The 19,568-nt window shown below is 36.0% G+C and overlaps 3 protein-coding genes across 5 annotated transcripts in view; 1 reads left to right on the forward strand and 2 right to left on the reverse strand.

The window, feature by feature from the left end:
• The first annotated feature begins 703 nt into the window (after nt 1-703).
• On the forward strand, nt 704-5,385 carry LOC123713223 (ras-related protein Rab-9B). Its single transcript, XM_045666806.1, has 4 exons — nt 704-1,203; nt 2,462-2,662; nt 2,927-3,069; nt 3,351-5,385. Exons 1-4 carry the CDS (start codon nt 994-996, stop codon nt 3,481-3,483), a joined length of 687 nt encoding a protein of 228 aa, XP_045522762.1. The 5' UTR covers nt 704-993; the 3' UTR covers nt 3,484-5,385.
• A 1,845-nt stretch (nt 5,386-7,230) lies between these two features.
• Nucleotides 7,231-9,996, reverse strand: LOC123713847 (retinol dehydrogenase 12-like). The gene is made up of 5 exons (XM_045667737.1): nt 9,449-9,996; nt 8,786-9,021; nt 8,442-8,678; nt 7,836-7,908; nt 7,231-7,752 (listed from the first exon to the last, which is right to left on the reverse strand). Exons 1-5 carry the CDS (start codon nt 9,728-9,730, stop codon nt 7,576-7,578), a joined length of 1,005 nt encoding a protein of 334 aa, XP_045523693.1. The 5' UTR covers nt 9,731-9,996; the 3' UTR covers nt 7,231-7,575.
• A 2,071-nt stretch (nt 9,997-12,067) lies between these two features.
• LOC123716382 (nuclear envelope pore membrane protein POM 121) overlaps nt 12,068-19,568 on the reverse strand; it is a 46,451-nt gene continuing 38,950 nt past the window's right edge. For 2 of the 3 annotated variants that reach the window (XM_045672102.1, XM_045672109.1), the window contains exons 4-11: nt 18,813-18,910; nt 18,373-18,583; nt 17,966-18,117; nt 17,692-17,879; nt 17,478-17,582; nt 15,785-15,963; nt 15,453-15,576; nt 12,068-15,172 (exon numbers count right to left, since the gene is read on the reverse strand). In XM_045672102.1, coding sequence (XP_045528058.1) covers nt 13,962-15,172; nt 15,453-15,576; nt 15,785-15,963; nt 17,478-17,582; nt 17,692-17,879; nt 17,966-18,117; nt 18,373-18,583; nt 18,813-18,910 — 2,268 coding nt within the window. In that variant the 3' untranslated portion in view covers nt 12,068-13,961. The remainder of the gene's footprint in view (nt 15,173-15,452; nt 15,577-15,784; nt 15,964-17,477; nt 17,583-17,691; nt 17,880-17,965; nt 18,118-18,372; nt 18,584-18,812; nt 18,911-19,568) is intronic. The other variant, XM_045672118.1, reaches the window with a different exon arrangement.

Genomic DNA, 19,568 nt, shown 5'->3' on the forward strand with positions numbered 1-19,568 from the left:
TTCTACAACCAATGTTGTCAGCTTTTTTTCCACTAAATTCGGTAATCTACTTTTATTAGTTAGACAAACGCTTAAAATGTATTATTTTTTCTTACACTGTAACTCAGTGTTATTACGTATGTTTCATACGCTAAAGGTTATTTTCTAAATCATTTGAAAAAATTTGTGACAAAGTCAACATTTTACAGTATCACTTACAACTTCTGTATGTATTTAAGGCAAATAGAATGAAATTTATATAAGTGATTTATTTTAAGTACTTATATTAAATTTATTATACATGCTAAAACTATATTTTTACCTCGAGTTAGGAAAAAGTACTAAGATGGCAATAGTTAAATGAAATAATGCCAGAGTGATGATTTATAACGTTCACACGTGTTACGCTGCCATCTATATTTCTCCTTTGCTCCTCTATATCTTACTTGAAGACATCTAGCGGATTTAATTAAAACGCTTTAAGATAAAAAAAAACCTTAAAACATATTATGGATAAAGAACATAAATTATCGCTTACAAAACCAAGTTAGTTAATTTATTAAAAAAAATAACTTTTTTATTTCGGTATATTATAAATCTCTATTATATAGCAGGTTGCAATGTTTTTTAGTTTCTTCAGAGGTTCAGTGTTTAGAGTTCAGTCACAAATCACCGACTGACAACTCGAGTAATGTCATCAGTCACTGTTAATCCGTCTAATCTATACTGCAGCTGCTGCTGCACAGCTGTTTCGTGTTAGTTGTAAATTGTAATTAATTATCATAGTTCTTTGTGTTGTGATCATTTTGTTATATTTCGTTTGCTTTGGTTAATGACTGGAATTGGTCATAAAGGGTTTTATCTTTTTTGTGATATATCTGACTCGAAAGTAATTTAAAATTAAGGTGATATCCTTGAAACGGTAAAATAATCAAGCAAACATTTACTCAACTTTCAAGGCTGTAGTAATAAAAGGAGTAAACGGTGACTTATTATGACATAAATAAAGCCACAATGGTCGAGGAAAACGATCAGTATTACGGTAGAACATCGAATAAAAACGTTTTGTTAAAGATAGTGATCCTTGGAGATGGTGGAGTCGGAAAGTCATGTTTAATGAGTAGATTTATATCTAATCACTTCGACGATCATAATTTCCATACGATAGGCGTCGAATTTATGAATAAAATGTTAGATGTTAATGGAAAACAATACACATTGCAGGTAATCTTTTAATTACTTTATTATTTGTCACTTATTTATTTAGTTGATTATTAGTATCCCTACAGCTAGTTATAATACTAATAACTATACAATTACATATTTATTTATTTATTCTATAAATGATCTTAAGTAGAAAGGAAGTTGGTGTGGTGGCAACACAAACTGGACCCAGTGTTTCTGTCCACCAGGACATCAAACTTATTTAAATAATTAAGATATATTCTTTAACATTATAACCATCAAACCATTAAAATTACACATAACACTTCATACACCAATTGAAACATTGATGCTCCATAGATAGCCAATGCAAGAAATCTGTACTTGATGAGAATTCTCATTTGAATACAGGTGTGTTCCTATATTCAAATTTAAATTAAATGCATAATTATTTGATTTATATAATATTTTTTTTTATTTAAATTTAATATTGTTTCATGTTATATTAGTGTAGCTGCTAGCTAGTTTATTAAATTTGGAATAATGTAGTCTAATGCTTTTTTTTTCATATAAGTTATTATTGTATTTTGGTAATAGAAAGTCGTTTTTTAATTATCAATGTGTTGAATAGTGATAGTCAGTTTTAATTGTTTAGAGGTAATGTTCTGTAAAGTAGTTTTCATTTAATAATCCTAACTGCACTTTCTCTTGTATACGTATAATTTTGAAAAATGCAAATAGCTTTCTGTAGTCTTATTTATATTCTGATTTTAATTAGATATTTTAATTTAAATACATAACCAGCTATATTTTTTTACTATAATTATACTTGATAATCAATATAATTGAAAAAATTCGAGAAAATACAGGTTTACTAAAATAACTTTTTCTTACTATAAATGACAAACAAACAATAATTTGTATATGTCTTTAGGTATATTTAATTGCATAGTTTAATTAAAATGCAGCATAACAAAAGTTGCAAGGATGTACAAAAGCAATTTAAGTGTTTGAGTATGTTTAAATACTTAAATTTACTTATATGATAGTACTTTAGAACATATTGTCATGATTGCAACTAAATGGTACCACTTCCAAACCTCTTGAAATATTTTCTATTCTTTCTAAGCAGTCTTTCACTATACAGACTGTCAAAGTATGATTATGATTTAAATATAATTTTTTTGATCCTTTTAATAGAAATTGTATCTTACCAATAAAATAACAGTGGTCTAGACAAAATAAATCGGAATACATAAAATAACAATATTTGTTACATGCATATATATATTTTAAGAAAGGTAATATATTCTTCCAGATTTGGGATACAGCTGGCCAAGAAAGATTTAAATCTCTTAGAACCCCCTTCTATCGTGGGACTGATATATGTATATTAGCATATGCTATTGATGACCGCAGTTCCTTTAATAATATTAAAACATGGTTGAATGAGTTTTTACACTATGCTGGAGTAAAAAATGGAATTGAAAAGTTTCCTTTTGTTGTTGTTGGCAATAAGGTAATATAACAACACTTTTAATATGAAAAAAAGTCTGAGATGTTACATGTATATTTTGTTATAAGGGTAATTCTGCTGTTTCGTAATTTTTTTTAATTTGTTTATAAATTGCCTGAATTATCCTCCAACAAATCAAACACCTTCAAACTATTACAATTTTAAAGTTGTATGATTTAACTGTGTAGTAGTAATTACTTACATTATTACAAATATATTATGTATGTAATTCCATTTGAAAATTAATCATTTTCAAACTCATTTTAGTCAGATGTATCTTCAAAGGACAGAGAAGTTTCGTACGATCAATTGAAACAATGGTGTGAGCAAAATAAAATTGGCACTTACATAGAGACATCGGCTAAGGCTGATAATAATGTCATTGAAGCATTTTCTATGGCTGTGCAAAGGTAAATTTAACTTTGTAATATAAAATAATCTGTGTTCTGCATGATCCAGTTTCTCTTAAGAGATATGGATTTTTATTTCATGTCAATAGATTTGATAAATCTAACAAAGTACCCTCTTATTCTAATGAGTAATTTAACATTTTAGTAGATATTTAGAATATACAAGTTTATTGAGTTAAAAAAATTCCAAGGCCAGAGTTGGAAGGTCTGGCCTTGCGCCCGATTTGTCATACTCAAATATATGATGACTTCTTTATATAACTGGTTCTAATGGCTTTCAGATGGGCAAATCTCGAAGAAAAGGCCGAGAGAGAGCTCCGCATGCTACATCATCCAGACACTGTTACCTTACACGGATCGGCGCCACCTGGCGGCCTCCGAGCGACTTGCTGCTCACGTTTCATGGAAGTATAAAATATTTTTCAAAGGTTTCTCGTTTTCTACAAGACATTCCAAAGATGTATTATCCTTTAGTAGATTAGCACGCGATACTGATAACTCGAGGCGAGCAAATATTTGTGGCCTCGAGTGTTTTATACTTCTCTTTTTCCAACACGAATGATACCTATATAAAAAATAAGAAAGAGGCGACGGCGGATGTTACGTATTTACGGGAGTAAAATGAGGCAGAAGAGAAGATTTGCATAATATATACCTTTTTTAGTTAAATATATTTAGGTTATACTAATTTATTTCTAGTGCACTTAATTAATTACACTTAAGTTCTGTTAAAGTTTTAAACGAATCTCAAAAATCACCTCTATTGGTACTGCAAAGTTTTATACACTGCAAACTCTTGTTAGTCTCATTATCAAGTAACTAAATGTTTGGTTGTTAACTATGTTCGAACTAAACTGACTATTTTTTTTCTAAAAATCTATGAGTAATAAAATAATAATATTACTTGTTAGAGTAAATTAAATTAGTTAACTGCAACTTTAAAATTGAAAACTGAAACTATTTTGGTTGTGATAAATATTCAAAGTATTACACGAATCAGTTTCATACATTTAAAGAATTTCATTCGTTTATAAGGATATAAGTTAACAATAAAGGATAACATATCAATTAACAAATGGTATTAAATATTAGGAATTCGCTTTATTAACAACATATTGATAGTGCTCGATGTTAGTTTTAAATACTACATTCAAGCAGATGAAGTCCCGAACTGAGGTACAGGATAAGTGTAGAATGATTGCTGCAACATGATCAGAGTGGATTGTTTCCGTACTGAATGAACCTTATCTAAATCATAGTATTGAAAGCAGCCTTTACATGCAAATGAACTGATTCTTTAGGGAGCATCATTTTCACCAAGTGCCTAAACTGTACAAAGTAGCACGAACGATGGCTCTAACTGTATTTTTAAACTACCTCTTAAGGCCTAGTTATTTAGATATATTTGAGCTTCAGGACGGTCTCGCACTTGTAAACTTATTTTGCAAGTTCTGTTGATTAAAGCATTTGCATCAGTTGTTAACTATTTTATTTATTTGTTTGTTACGATGCGATGCATAGCATCGTAACAAACAAATAAATTTGTGTGACTTTTGGATATTCGGCCGTAAATTTCCATAGCCCTCATTTTTATAATGACTTCTGGTTTATTTCGTTAATTAGTGTGTTTAAATGAACACCAATTATGTAGTAGGTAGTCACGAAACTAATTAAGAAGGAAATAAAATCATATTTACTAACTTGTATAATAGAATCACTTGTTTGTAGAAACACTTAGCAAAAACTTGCCTTTACTGCTGAAGGCCCATTACTCTGTAACTTGCAATAGCTATATATCAATAATGGGTTTTTATTCCCAAGACGACATCAGCGCGTTATTGAGAGAACGAACTTGCATACATTGGAAGTTACAGATTACAAGGTTCACATGAGGCTTTTGAAAGAATGCAATAGATAAGTTTTCCAAAGCATCGATGCCTAACTGACATGTGATCAGCAGTTTACTCACCAGACCCGTACTCCAACGGGTACCTCAATCTACAGTCTCCGCTCGAGAACTGTCGAATATGTATGTCAAACTTCGATTAAAAACATGGTTTGACGGCTCTTAAGAACAGATTTAATGTTTGTTTGATATTCAGGCAACGATATTATTTTGATGAGAATTGAGAATAGGTTTTTAATTCTTTGCCCATTGTAATTACTCAAACTAAAAGTAACCTTAGTCATATCGGTAAACAAGTACACTTATGAACGTCAGAAAAGAAGTTAAATTAATTGTAAATTTACATTTACTACCAGTTCGCAAGTCAAGGGCGTAGAGCGGGCAAGAAGAACTGGCAAGAAACTTTCCGCCACTCTTTTTAATCGCTAAGTTTATAAAATTTATAAAAAGCTTTATTGATTAATTTACGTTTAACGAGGGACTTGAATTTATTTAGTGATAATTATCTAATTTCCCTTGGGAGTTTGTTATAAAAACGAATACAATTTCCATATAAGGAGTGGTTTATCTCCTGGAGCCTGGTTGGTCGTACACGCAAATTAGTTCTATTTCGCGTATTATACTGGTGAAAGTCACCATTTTAGTTTTTACACCATAGTTTCAAAATCGTTTATATTTTTTTTTACATACAACACGGCTTCAAGGATATGTTGACCAGATAGTGTCATAATGTTGAATTCCTTAAACTCATTCCATACCGCCTCCCTCGGAGAAACACAACAAATACCCCGAACAGCCCGCTTCAGCAGCACAAATATGGATTGATATTTACACCCCACAGTAGAATATCGTATTTATATATATTATTATAAAAGTCCTGCTATGTTTGTAACAAAGTGTTTGTAGCACAATTAAATGGTCTTTAAGATAAAATTGTCAGGAACATGTGATTAAAACTTTAGGATTAGTATTTGAATATTTTACAAAAGTTTAGTAGTTTAGTCTATGTTTTGTATTAATTTGCAAAAATGCACTTATTTTTAGTTGTAAGCTGTGATACATGTTATGGAGTACGGAATAAATTATTTAAAAAATGTATAATTGGCTTTATTAGAAACCCTGTTTAAAGAAATCTTGTCAATCTATCATCAATATGAGTCGCCGGCGTGTGCGCAATAATTTCTAGTTTTTCAATCTGTCAAAGACAAACTAAATATATAAATCATTACAATACGAGTAGAAAAGCTGTAACCCTCATGGTAATTACATTTGTTGATGTTGTATGTGATGTATGTCACAAGTGTCGCTGGATATCGCTTTAAATCACTTACAAGTCCATCTTACGCATTGACGCCTAGGCGAGGTTGCCAATCATTGCTTCAATTTTATAAAATTACTAGCTGGTGCCCGTGAGTTCGTCTGCGCAGGATTAGTATTCAAGTAGCTTATGTGGCGTAGAAAAGAACTAACTTTATGGAATTAAAATTATCACATAGAATAATTTTTGGGTCGAATTTGAAAAATATAACAATATTGAGATGTTACTGAGCCCTAATCATAGACCTATAAGTAGATACTGTAGTATGCTCCTATACACTATATTTAACGGATTTTTCTCAACGCACTTGCGTGCCTTCTGGCAATGTGAGTGTCGATATGAAGTTGTACCGAAACAAATATGTAATTTCAAAATCTTACGCGTATCAAGCGCTGAACAAACTTAATACGTTGAATATATTACCAAGCATACCTTTTAATGGGTAGCGCATCTTCGTAGTGTAATTTTCACTTAGATACTGAATTGTATTAGTTAACGGCAAAAAAATTACTGCTTTATTAGTTTGTCTCTGGCAATGGCTTCTTGTATACGAGTACAAGCCGAATATGTTGTAAAGTTTGAGATCTTAAATTAAAAATCATTTAATTCATATAGGTAACACATTGTACACATATGAACGTCAAAAACAGAAATGTATATAAAATGTTTCTAATTTTACATTTACTTCCAGTTCTCAAATCAAGGGCGTGGAAAGGAAGAGAAGAACTGGCAATAAACTTTCCGCCACTCTTTAATTGCCAAGTTTTTGTTTTTCACTTTAGTAAGAAATTAAAGGTTTTTGCATTTATTTGTTTTCGAAATAAATGATTGCAATTGATATAAAGAACAACTTGTCCGTGGAAACTATTTATCTATTTTATTGGTAATGAATTTTTTACAAAGCAACAGTACGATACTGCAAACGAAACTCATATTTTAGCAATATAATTGTTTATTTCCAAAATATACTAATTTATTGTCTATATTTTCATTAATCTTTGGAACCTAACCGCCTAATAGCTTGACATATAACATTTTCTTATAATTTATTAATTGAATATTTTACAAAAAATTCGAGATATTACACATAACATTATATAATGATAAAAATATTGACCATTTACTTATTTGAATATATGTAATAACTATTTCCTATATTAAACGTAATTAACCAGTATTAAACGGTACGACGAAATGACTACTTTGACACTTGTGCTCATTGTTCACGTTGAACCGACATCCAAAAAATGCATTTTCAGAATTTCACTATTACGATATACATTTAATTTTGAAGCGGCTTCCGTGCTTTGATCATAGCCTCGCTGACCTCCCACAGCTTTTCTTCTTCCTCCTTCGAGAAATTATATTTCGAGGTATACTCTGCGCAGTCGCGGTAGAATTTACCGGTCTGTCCTTCGATACTGTAGTCTGTGGCACAGTACACTACAGTCTCTGAACCCTGGAAAGAGAATTAAGTAGCTATAAAACTCTACCCTTAATATTTTTCGGTAAAGAATAAGGATTTGGTACAAGCGTATATACCTGTTTCGCTGATCTCATGAAGAGGAGACCCATTGGAGCAAGTAGAATATAGTGATACCATTTCACGAAGTTTCTGTAAAAACTTGTAATTTGAGAATGAGTGATATCTCTATCTCACGCGGATAATGTGCTTTATTATGTTTTTGCAAACAAATTTGTTAGAATATTTAGGGCTCTATCGTTGGTCAAACGTTTAAGGTATTACGTATAAAGATTTTGGTATTAAATAAATTTATGAGGTTAAAATGACGCAGAGGACTGCTCATCTACTCGTCCATAACACACTATTTAGTAGTTACGATCCTCGGAAATATTTTCTCTAGATTCGATCACCATAATATCTAAACATATTTAAATAAACTCAATCCGTATTACATTGTGTTTGCCAATGATAAGGAATGAAATCATACAAACATAATATCGATTATCACACAATAGCACTGTGTTGTTTTGCAGCAATTTATTTATACTCACGTGACGTCACGTAAGAGCGTCTCATTTCCGTATTAAGAATAATATATTTTAATGAGTGTGAATATTATGTTGGCTAAAGTGGCTAATATTTAAAAAAAGAAATGACTTGTGACTGTAATCCAAACTTCTTACCTGAACAGGTTTGTATAACAGAACCCGGGGCAGCATGCATTAACATCGACACAATTCTCTTGTAATTTTGCTGCCAAGGATTTAGCAAAGTACATATTCATCAACTTTGAATTGCAGTAACCGGGATTATGACGATCCTTTTTCCCTTTCTTAGCAGCTTCAATTTCAGCTCTTAAATTCAGATCATTAAAGTTCAATTTTCCCCGTTCGTGAAGAGTTGACGAGACCATAACAACCCTGTAGAAAAAATTATAAGTTAGTAAGTACTATAATAAAATGAAATGAATGATTTTTACAGTAATATTAATATATACAGGAAATTTATAGCTACAATTCTTACTAACCTACTTGGAGAAGCTTTTTTCAACAGATCAATCAATAGGTTAGTGAGGTAAAAGTGGCCTAAATGATTAACCCCTAAATGTATCTCAAAGCCATCTTTGGTTTTCTCATCCTTCACCAATGGCACCACAACACCAGCATTATTTATGAGGCAATCAATTTTATAGAACCCAACTTTAACAACCTCTACAAACTTTTCTATTGATTCAAGTGATGCAAGGTCTAGATACATTGGAACCTGAAACAGTTTTATTGCAACTAAATTTATATCTATTTTAAATAATCACTTAAAAATATATTTTAGCCTATACATTACACTGGTTAGTACAAAATTGCTATTAACTGTTTTTTATATGCTATTAATTCTCATTCATATTTTGTAAAGTAGCAATTTTATGACTACTTAAATAATAATAAATGGCTGATTACTATTTTAATGACTACTACAATGCCCTTTCAAAGTTCAAGGTGATTGTTGTTGTATTAACTATTGCAAGGTGATTGATATCTCATACACAGTATGTGTATATTATATAATGTTTATACCATGCATATTGTCATCATCTTTTGTTACACTAAAATGGGTTGAAGACAATAGATAATTAGCATTTCCATAGTACAGTACAAACTGGAAGGTCATATGAATATTAACAGTATGTACATACAAGTTCTCCACACTTTTCTTCTTCTCGCATGGCAGCAGCTACTTCCTTGGCTTTAACTAGATCACGGCAGGCAAATATGACCCGAGCTTTTCGTTTTACTAAAGCTCTGGCCGTTTCGAGACCAATACCGCTGTTCGCACCTGTTATCAAGTAGGTTTTTCCCTTCAAACAGGAATTGCTTAAGCATTTAGCCCAATTCCGTGACCGCCAACGCCGTATTAAACCCAAAGCTACGGCAAGAGAAATGGGAACCGCCGCATATATAACTGAGGAAGACACCATTTTTAACACTTAATTCACCTTGCACCCGTAATTTAAACAAGCCCGCTCGTAGTTTGATAACGCTGATCCTCAAGGTTTCTACGCTCAAACATCAATGCCTTTTAGTCTTGAAAAAATAATATTAAGGCTTTAAGAGCTTCAACTGTGGATTCAACTATGAAATAATACTATTTTTACTATTCAGTAACATCGAAACAACCACTTTGATCGAATAAATGTTTAATATTTTTAATTTTTAATAAAATCAGTTTGAAAGACAAATTGACAATTGGCTTGGCCGTCAGATTTGCATGACATTCTAATTCTAAGTGACATTCAAATTTCAAACAGTCAATATTACTTTGCTTGACATGTCAAGAGTTCAGGCTATATAGATATACGAGCCCCGATGCAAAATAGTTCTTCTCTCTTCTTATCTAGTATGGAAAGTAGTGCACAGTGTAAAAAAGTAAATATTGGTAAAAGAAATAAGAACGTTTAATATAAAGTAAACCACAGTTTGAGGAAAATTTCAAAGTTTATTTTAATATAAATGAAATTCTTTCATGACTACAAAACATAACCTTTAAGTCGCTCTTCGATCTTGATGGATTTTTACGGAGATTTTTTTTCATTTTCCACCATAGGTTTTCGATCGGCGACAAGTCTGGGCTGTTAGATGGCCATTCGATTGTAGGGATACTTTCCGCCAGCAGACAGGTCTTTGATGTCCTTGCAGTATGGCAGGAAGCACCATCCTGTTGAAGAATTAAGGAATCTTGATGCTTAAGTGATGGAATACAGGGCAGTAAATTCTTTTCGCTTTCGCAGCCTTGCAGCATTGATAGAACCATCCACAAACTGCATTATTTTTGATAATTTTTAGGATTCTGTTTTCTACTGAACTTGTGAAGCGTGGTCGACAAGATTTCTTCAAACAAGAAGTCGTTCTATTCTTTTTATAGTGATGCATGATAGATTGGACTGTAGACCTGGGAAGTATCAAGTTTTTTGATATTTGGTAACTTGACTTGGCACTATCGACCCCACAAACTATTCTTTCGAAGCTCTTCACACATGGGTTTGCCACGGTTTAACCCATTGTTAAATGATTATTGACTAATAAAAAAAACTGAACTTTTCAGAATGTATACTGTCTCACTTGACAGATGCCACAGAATTACTTTACAAATTTAAATTATGCAACATAATTGTACAAAGAAGGAATAATCTTATTTAACTCACCGATAGACGAATTCTTTTGCATCGATTAACAATTATTATTAATCGAATTTCAAACAGAATATGTATAAATTTCAAAAGATAAAATAGTTTATTGGTTCATAATTAAAAAAATGGCATAAGTAACGCGACTTGTGATAGTAGAACAGCTTAATATTTTATATAGATATACAAAAAAAAATGTGAGCCGTCACGGGACGCCTGGCAGATGTGAAACATCACATTATTTTGTAAAAGTAATATGCAGCAAAGAACATATTGTGATAGGAACTAAATATGTCATAATGATATAATAAAATATTACGATTTTTTTCCAGATATCGATGACTATTTATTGAATAAACATTTATTTTCATTAAATACAAAAATTTACGAATTTATTTCAAATCGTGACTACTTACTTCGTTTAATCAGTGACTTCGGTAATAGTTTATATTCGATTCGATTCGAGGTTAATATTCGATGTTGCCTCTGAGGACGGTATTACTGTGACAATTATTGGTCGATGGTAACTGAAGTATGTTACAAAAGTATTGGACATAACATTAGTAAATTTTAATTGGCTTCAATATATTAGTAAACTCAAGAATGTTAGCTAGTTATTTCAATATATTACTAAAATCGTAAATTATAAGTATCAATAATGAATGTTTCACAATAAATTTGTTTGTTAATTGTTACAATAATAATTATTATTGTAACAATATATACGATATATATATATATATATAGTCTATATGCAGTGGTGTGTACAATGTGGCGACGCGTCGCCACGCCAGAAATCGGTTTTACGTGCGGCTATAGATTTTTCACATCAATAATGAAGTTAGAAAAAATCTCAGAGAAAATTTCACACTTGCAAAATAGTTCGTCTATTTTGCATCGGGGCTCGTAATCATTAGACACGGAATGGAGTCGCAGTCAGGTGTTCCCTCAAGATTCTAATTTTTAGCGCCTACCACAATTCTATAGCGGGAGAGGTGCAATTTACTCGTATTTATCACAAAATAAAAGTATGATTGATGATTTTATTTTTAACAAAAGTGACCAGGGAATAATGAGTATTATTATTGAGAATGTTGGGAATTGGTCTGAAATGAATATAAAACACATATCATTAGCTGGGCCATTTATTTAAATACATTTACGGGACAACTAGATAAAAATTATCATTTAGACATGAAAAACAACTGATATGGCAATATTGTCCATATAAACGTATGAAATATTATTTTACAGAAGCAATTTCATGACTAAACAGAAGTCATAACATCAAAGATAGGTAATAAATAGTCTACTGGATATAATAAAATCAATAAAATATGTAACATTATCTAAATGTGATCTCTATTGACATTTAATAATTATTTTTGTCACAAGTCAATTTTAGCAGCTTAATATTTGAACACGTACTCTGATTTTTTATTTTCTGCTTTAGATATTCACTTTGAAGTACCATTTAACATAATATATAACAACGATTCAACTATGGAATGATTAACAGATATATTATAATAACATTTAAATAATTATCTAGAAACTTTAAAATAGGCAGATCTTTTCGAAACATCACAAAAAATAATAAAGTTTGAAGTAGGTATGGTAATAATGAGTAGTTCACAACTTTCGCCATTACTACCACACATAGACCATCCCACCATATATAGCAGGTTTCTCGATTGAAATAATGAGTAATATCAGAGTAAATTTATTGTTGTATGTCTTTATATTCTTATATTTCCAATGGCTGAAAGGGGCCTTCCAAGTATTACGTAAACAGATTTACTCCAATTTATCTCTCAAAAATAAAACCTCATAAACGTATTATTTTTTGTAGGAATCCTCGAATATGCATTTCGTAAAAGAAAAAGTAAACAAATACATTTGACATAATCACTAAATAAGAAACCAAAAACACCCCCTCCCCCTATAGAGCTCACGTAGTACTTGAACGGCCCCATATCAGTATGTTGCGACTGATATTTTATAAAAAGTTAAATTTATTGGAGATTTCTTATAAAATGAACACTGAGACATACGTATAGACATCATGATTTCTATTATCTAGTCGCAAGCTCAAAATGCAACTAATTTAATATTAATTTGAGTAATAACTTTCATCGCTCAAAAAAAAAACATAATTATGTATTTCTTATTAATTATTACGTTTGTCTACCTAGCGGAATTTATTTATAATGGAATATATAGATCAACAGACGCGTACCGTTGAGCGACATTACACGCCGGTAACTCGTGAATAAATTGGCACCTTTGTTATTTAAAAAGATATAAAAAGTTTATTAATTTTGTGCCACAGGTATTGCGACCACATTAAGGGATCCGAAACTGGCCACTGACGACCCACCTCGTGGCTTTTATGGCGAGACATGGCGAACGCTCCTTTCTCAATCGGCTCTGCCTACACTACGACATTTATATGGCAATATTTAAAAGCGAAGAGAGACTTACGTTTACTATCGATGAAAAGTATTATTTATTTACAATTCGACTTCCTAACTATGTCACGTTTCCTGGCCGAACTAAGTTTCTGTCTCCAATTTTTTTAATGTCAAGCATACTATTTTTCTTTCGTCTTTCGAGCCATATAAAATGTGGTCATGTATCAAAATCTCTTTGCAAATAAAGTCATCCTTCACGTTCACCCTTTAGCATGTATAAAAATACGCCAAAATATATTGCCTATCATTGAATAGATTCATTCGATAAATTTAGCATCGTTCTAAATATAGGAGAGTTATAAGATTACTTTAATAGTAATGTAAGGAATAATTCGAATCGGTTATCGATAATCTATCATAAGAACAGGAATTTGCGCAAATACCAAATATTATTCATAATAGCGATTGAAACGCCCATCTCTACCTAAAGTACACGTCGAATGCCAAAACCCGTCTCCGTGTCGTAACTTTAGCGGACGACAGGACGAGGAGGCTCATAAGCTTGGCGTTCAGAGTCCACACTAGCTAGCATTGCACCATCAGATTTAGATCTACATTGGCGTAGATAATTGGTGTTTCGATCGATCCAGTCCCACGTCAATCGTCATGACCTTCCCGTCCACCGGCGTCCCGCTCTCCACGTCGCTGTCCGGCATAATCACACACACGAATGACTTCCCACTGTTTACATCCTTAGGATAAATGGTCATCGGAATAAACCTTTCGCTCGTCCCGTCTACATACGCCCCTAACCTCGAGTACACTTCTGGAAAATGCTTTTTGAGAACGACGCCTCTACTCTCTAATTCACTGCAAACATTTCTTAAGCAGATTTCTCTAAATTTGTGAGCGGTGGCCGCGTTCCTTTCGCCGGCGGGGCACAGTTTGGACGTCAGTATCAAAGTCTCTCTGTCTTCCGGCGTACCTTTGCCGTCTCTCCGCTGTTTCCTCCTATTCTGTTCCTGAATAACCGAAGACACCGATCTGCTAAGGCGCAGTTTGGCGCACCGAGACACCATCTGCCTCTCCCACTTGACGGCTCCTTTCGTCGGCACCTCGCTCACGATGCAGACGGCGACGTACAGGATCACTCGCGTCTCGGGGTTGTAGCTTTTGCAGAGCTTCACCACTTCCGTGTACAACTCCGCCCCCATTTCGTTGGGCTGGAGAGCCGTCCACTTGACGAATTCGGGCTCGCTCAAATTTTGATAACCGAGAGTCGTGAATTTTTCTGCGGCCTCCGGACTCGTAAAGAACACTTTGACGACGCCCCGACCTAGGATTCGATATCCCTGATACGCGACCGTGCTTATTCGGTGCAGAGAGGCCGCGTCCTCCTTGGCCGCCGAGATGATCTGCCTGCAGAGGGTGCTGGCACGGGAGTGGAGACAGACTTTCCTGTGCTTCTCCCAGTGAGCTCTGCGGCACTCCTTCGAGCAGTACGTCGTGCTACAGTTGTGGCACGTCTTGTGATGCCGTTTGGCTTCCGCTAGAGGCGTGCGAGACGCGCATTTGGGATATTTGCATTTGACGAACGCGTCTTCCGCGTTACTTTCGCTCTGCAGAGAGGCGAGGGATGCTCTCGAGTCGTGTCGGGGGAGATTTTCAGATCGCAGGGCCGCGGCGTCGAGACTGGTCCGACGGTCGAGGGACGCGGAGCGGTCGGCGAAAGGCTCGCTCCTCCGCCGCGAAGGCTCGCCTAGAGCGGATCGAGCCCGCCTAGGTTCCGGCATTTCGGCCGCCGTATCAACTGTATCCTTGCCTGGAACAGACAAATTTTCGTGAGCGACTCGCCGCCGAGCGTGGCGTTTCGACTCGGGACCATTTGTGCATAAAAAAGAAAGAACACCGAGAGCGGACGGACATGCTGCGGAGCCACTACTGCAGGAATCATGCATTGTGCGCGTCGAACGACGACGACTATGGCGCAGTCGAGTTAATCGAACGTTGCCCTTCGCTTCGGAAGAGAGAGGCGTCCACTAGCATACGAGGTAAGGTAAGTATAAAAATTGGAACGGCTCAGACTTACATATCGTTCCTACCTGCTCGGTCCTCGGGGCTGGGGTCCGTGAAGGAGCTGGGAGCATCGCTAGGAGTGTTCAAGAAACGAGAGGCCGCAGAGGCACTGCTGTGACCACTACTCGCTAATTGTTCATATCTTGGACTCTAAAGGGAGAAAAATCGGTTTCAGTCTCAGGGGTAGATTAGCCGGTTTGCCTTTCGACTGATTCTATTGAAGTAACGAAAAAAGAGAGAAAGCTTTCGCATTGTAGAGACGCATATAGCTCTCGGGAACGACTTTGCATCGAGAGAACGTCTAAAGGTTGAAGAGTCGAATCTTAAGAAGTTTAGTCGTAAAATGTAGAATGCCTACCTTCCCGCCGAGCGCGTAGTGGGGACTGGCGGATTTCCTAGGGCTCGGTTGAGGCGTAGGGATTCTGGCAGGTTGTGAGGGGAGTCCTAAAAGTGAGTCCAATACGTCCTCCAACGTGGTAGATCCGGGGGAAGGTTTTGTAATACCAACGTTCAAAGAACGCTGCGAATCTTGCCAGTCTGAAAAATTTTGGCATTCTTGGTAAATTCTTTATGTTTCTACGTCCGCTTTGACAGTTTTAAACCTGCCGTTTCGATCGAATAAAGTATCGATTTCATTCAAGTCTTTTAATCGTCATAACGCAAGCTGAACATACTCAAAAATACTTTAAAAACAAATCAAACTCAAGACAACGAAACATCTACTGAGAGAAGTCAGAATAAAAATGAGGAAAATGACGTACTCACCTTGAACTGTTACATCAGTATAATGAAAAGACATCACCAAAAAATAAAACAAAATATAAAATAAAACTGAATATATTCAATAATTGGTAATAAAAGTAAAATAAAATAACTAAAAGATACATTTCAATTACGACGAGACAATAACACTAGAAAGGTACCGAGATTCTTTAAATTAACATAACAACTACGCTCGTCACTATTTCCCTATTTCTCTATTTCAACTCGCCGATAACCACTTGAACCGTATTCGAGAGAGCTTCCATCGCCGACGCGTCTTTAACGTTTACTTTCTGACAGACGACCAAAGATAAGAGACTACGACGTAATCTTTAACTATTGAAGTACGCGAGACGAGCTCGCTTAAAATGAATCCTAAACTAACAACTACGTAGTAGGTCGTCTTGAATCGGGGCGCTTCGTACATCTCGGCGGGGCGAACCATCCGACGCAAAACGAGAAATTCTAACCTAATCAGAACCTGTATAATTTACTGAGGGGCGAACCCCGACATAAATTACGAGGTGATTCAGTAGAAGGAACCGGCATCGAGACCTAGTCTGTGTCACTTCTCACCACCTTGGGCTACGGTTCTGATAACTGTCGCCGCGCGTCTCTCTCCGCGGCGGTCGGTCTCATCGTGACGCACGTCGAAATAAGGTGACGGCGAATTAGCACCTTGACGTATATAAAGCTTCGTGTATATATATATGTTTATGTACAACTAGAACTACGTGATCAACTAGCTTTAATAACTAATTCTACATTTCTGTCTACAAAATAAACACACAAACAAAAATAATTTATATTTACAACGCGACGGGCTCGACGCGAAACTCGAAATTAAATTATGGCAATAATCTGATGAAACTTAATTATTTTATATTACAACACAACATACAATGAAAACGATACGTTCGATACAAATGCGACAAATAACTGCAATAATGCAACTCGTGGTTCCGCCCTGTCGCTCGACTCTACCGGAAGTAGCGTCACGCGACAGCCGGAAGCCCCTCCGAGCCTGTGCTTTTATAAAAATAGTTAACGAAATGAAAGTGTTCTGTACTCGACGAAGAATGGTCCCGAGTCACACGAATCTAAGCCCCGGGACGTCCCACGGTGAAACGTCACGGGCGAACGGCACAAATGCGTCGACGGACATCGAAGGTTCCCTCTCGACCGAGAGCGTCTCGGGCCCGACTTCTACGCGGACGTCGGTTCGAGCAAGGAGACGCTCCCTCGTCGGAGGGGAACCTGCGACGGGAGTGCACATCACGCTCGCTCACCGGGCGCCGCGCGATGCTCGAGCCTCAGCGAGGAGGGCGGCCGCGGGTGGGGCGGGGGCAGCTCCGTCACCAGCGGCGTCCGGGGAGACTCCAGGGGCTTCGTTCCTGCGGAGACCACGTTTATAACCGGAGCTGGAGAACTCGAGCCTTCTCGGAGAGATTATTATGCGTTAAAAAGTCCAAAATCAAAAGGCCGAGATCGAGTGATACGTACCGACGAAGGAGCTCTCCAGCCAATACAATTTCTGGCTCGAACGCGGCGAGACGTCATCGAGATCGCCGTTCGAGGGTTCGAGGCCCGACACGTAGTGGACGATGGCCGACGTCACCTCTTTGATCGAGGTCTGGATCTCCTCCGAGGCTTTGCTGGACGGGGTCTGCCGGAGGAGGGAGCAGGCTAGCCTGAAACGTTAAGAGTGAAGAGGAATTTGCTATAATTTCAAACGCTTCGCCGAAGACATATTTTTAGAATATAAATGTTCGCGTACCTTTCGTGCGGCGTCCGAGGAGTGGCGTTCAACCGTTCCTGACTCCGCCAGCCGAGGTAGGGCTGTCGGGCGCTGAACGAGGACCTGGTCGAAGGCGAACAGAGGGGAGAGGCGCCCCTGATACTGCTACGGGTCGAAGAGCACGGCGAAGTCTGGAACAGATTCAGATTTATAATTAGGCGTCGATAATTGTTGTTTCTGTCAATATTTTTCAAAGGTTTGTACACCGTTTCGTATACACATATTAATATTGATGAGTGACATCCATAAATATGGTTGAAAAAACAATGGAATATTAACATTATGTTATAAGTATTTTGGGTTCTATGCCTTCTCTAGTTATCGATTGCTGTGAGCTCTCGAAACGTCGAGTTAAAACCAACAAAGATACGGTTTAAACTACTGACTTGATTCGAGTTAAGCCGGCTAGTGGACCACCTGCCGAAGCTGGTGGTGTGTGGGGATAATTGTGGCGGTGGAGGTTGCGCATTGGCACCGAGGCTCCCCAACGAGGTGGTCTTCGAGTTAAGTCCGCTCCACCTGCCCGCCGATGCCGAAGCGTCAGACAAGCGTTTGCGTAAGAGAAAGCCCTCTCTCGGGGCTGGTGCGTTTTTGTACCTGAAAATACAATATTATCTTGTGTCAATTTATCACACGTGTGAATAACGAAGTCCATCTCGCTATTATTCCTACAGTGCAACACATTAGTGAAAAATGAAGACAAAAGCACAGACGATGTCTGTTATAGTCCACTTAGTGTGTCACGGTTTCGCAGAGTTATTCTTGTTAGAAGTATTAACAAGAAAAGTTTTCGGTTTATTAGGAAGTATGAACAGACTACTCTTACCATTCTGGAACATTGAGTTTCTGCAGTGACCTTTGGACCCTCAGCTCGTGTTCAGATAACACTCTATCGGAATTCTTCTGCAATTCGTTTTCTGGCGGCTGGAACAAAGGAAAACTCCCATTAGATACAGAACACAGACTATACAAACACATAAATGTATAACTACTTACTAGACAGGCAGAGTGAGCAAAAGTAGGTACTACAAAATAAAACAAATAGCTTAATTTAAAAAAAAAACTGTTTACATCGATTACACACACAAGTTTTATTAAAATTGGTCGCCCACGAGAAACAGCGCACGCAAAACGATCACGGGATGTAGGTAAAGGTTACTTCTTTGTACATAGTATACTTATGTGAATCAAATAAATACATTATTAAAGTCCTTTTCTAAGCTTATTAGCCTGTAATATTTAACAACTAGTTAAAACAATTCTCCGCAAACTCAACGTATGAAAGACGTATTATAAGTCAATAAAAACAGTAGTTTATTATTATATAAGATATTGCAAAAATAATTGAAAGCAAATAAATATTCAAACTTCATATGCTGGATCGTCACACGGAGCTAACCGATATAGGGTTCCGAAAGCTGAATTATTTAAAACGGATCGAGATAAGTTGTCGTTCTCACTGAAATTGTGCAGCGATGAAGAGTCAGGAACGGGTGCTTTTAAAGACATTCCCAATTTATGTACCGCGAATTTATCATAGTCAACGTCTTCTTCCTGAGATATTGGCGATATAAAGTTTCGT

This window comes from Pieris brassicae, chromosome 1 (assembly GCF_905147105.1).
Source record: "Pieris brassicae chromosome 1, ilPieBrab1.1, whole genome shotgun sequence".
Classification (NCBI taxonomy): Eukaryota; Metazoa; Arthropoda; class Insecta; order Lepidoptera; family Pieridae; genus Pieris; species Pieris brassicae.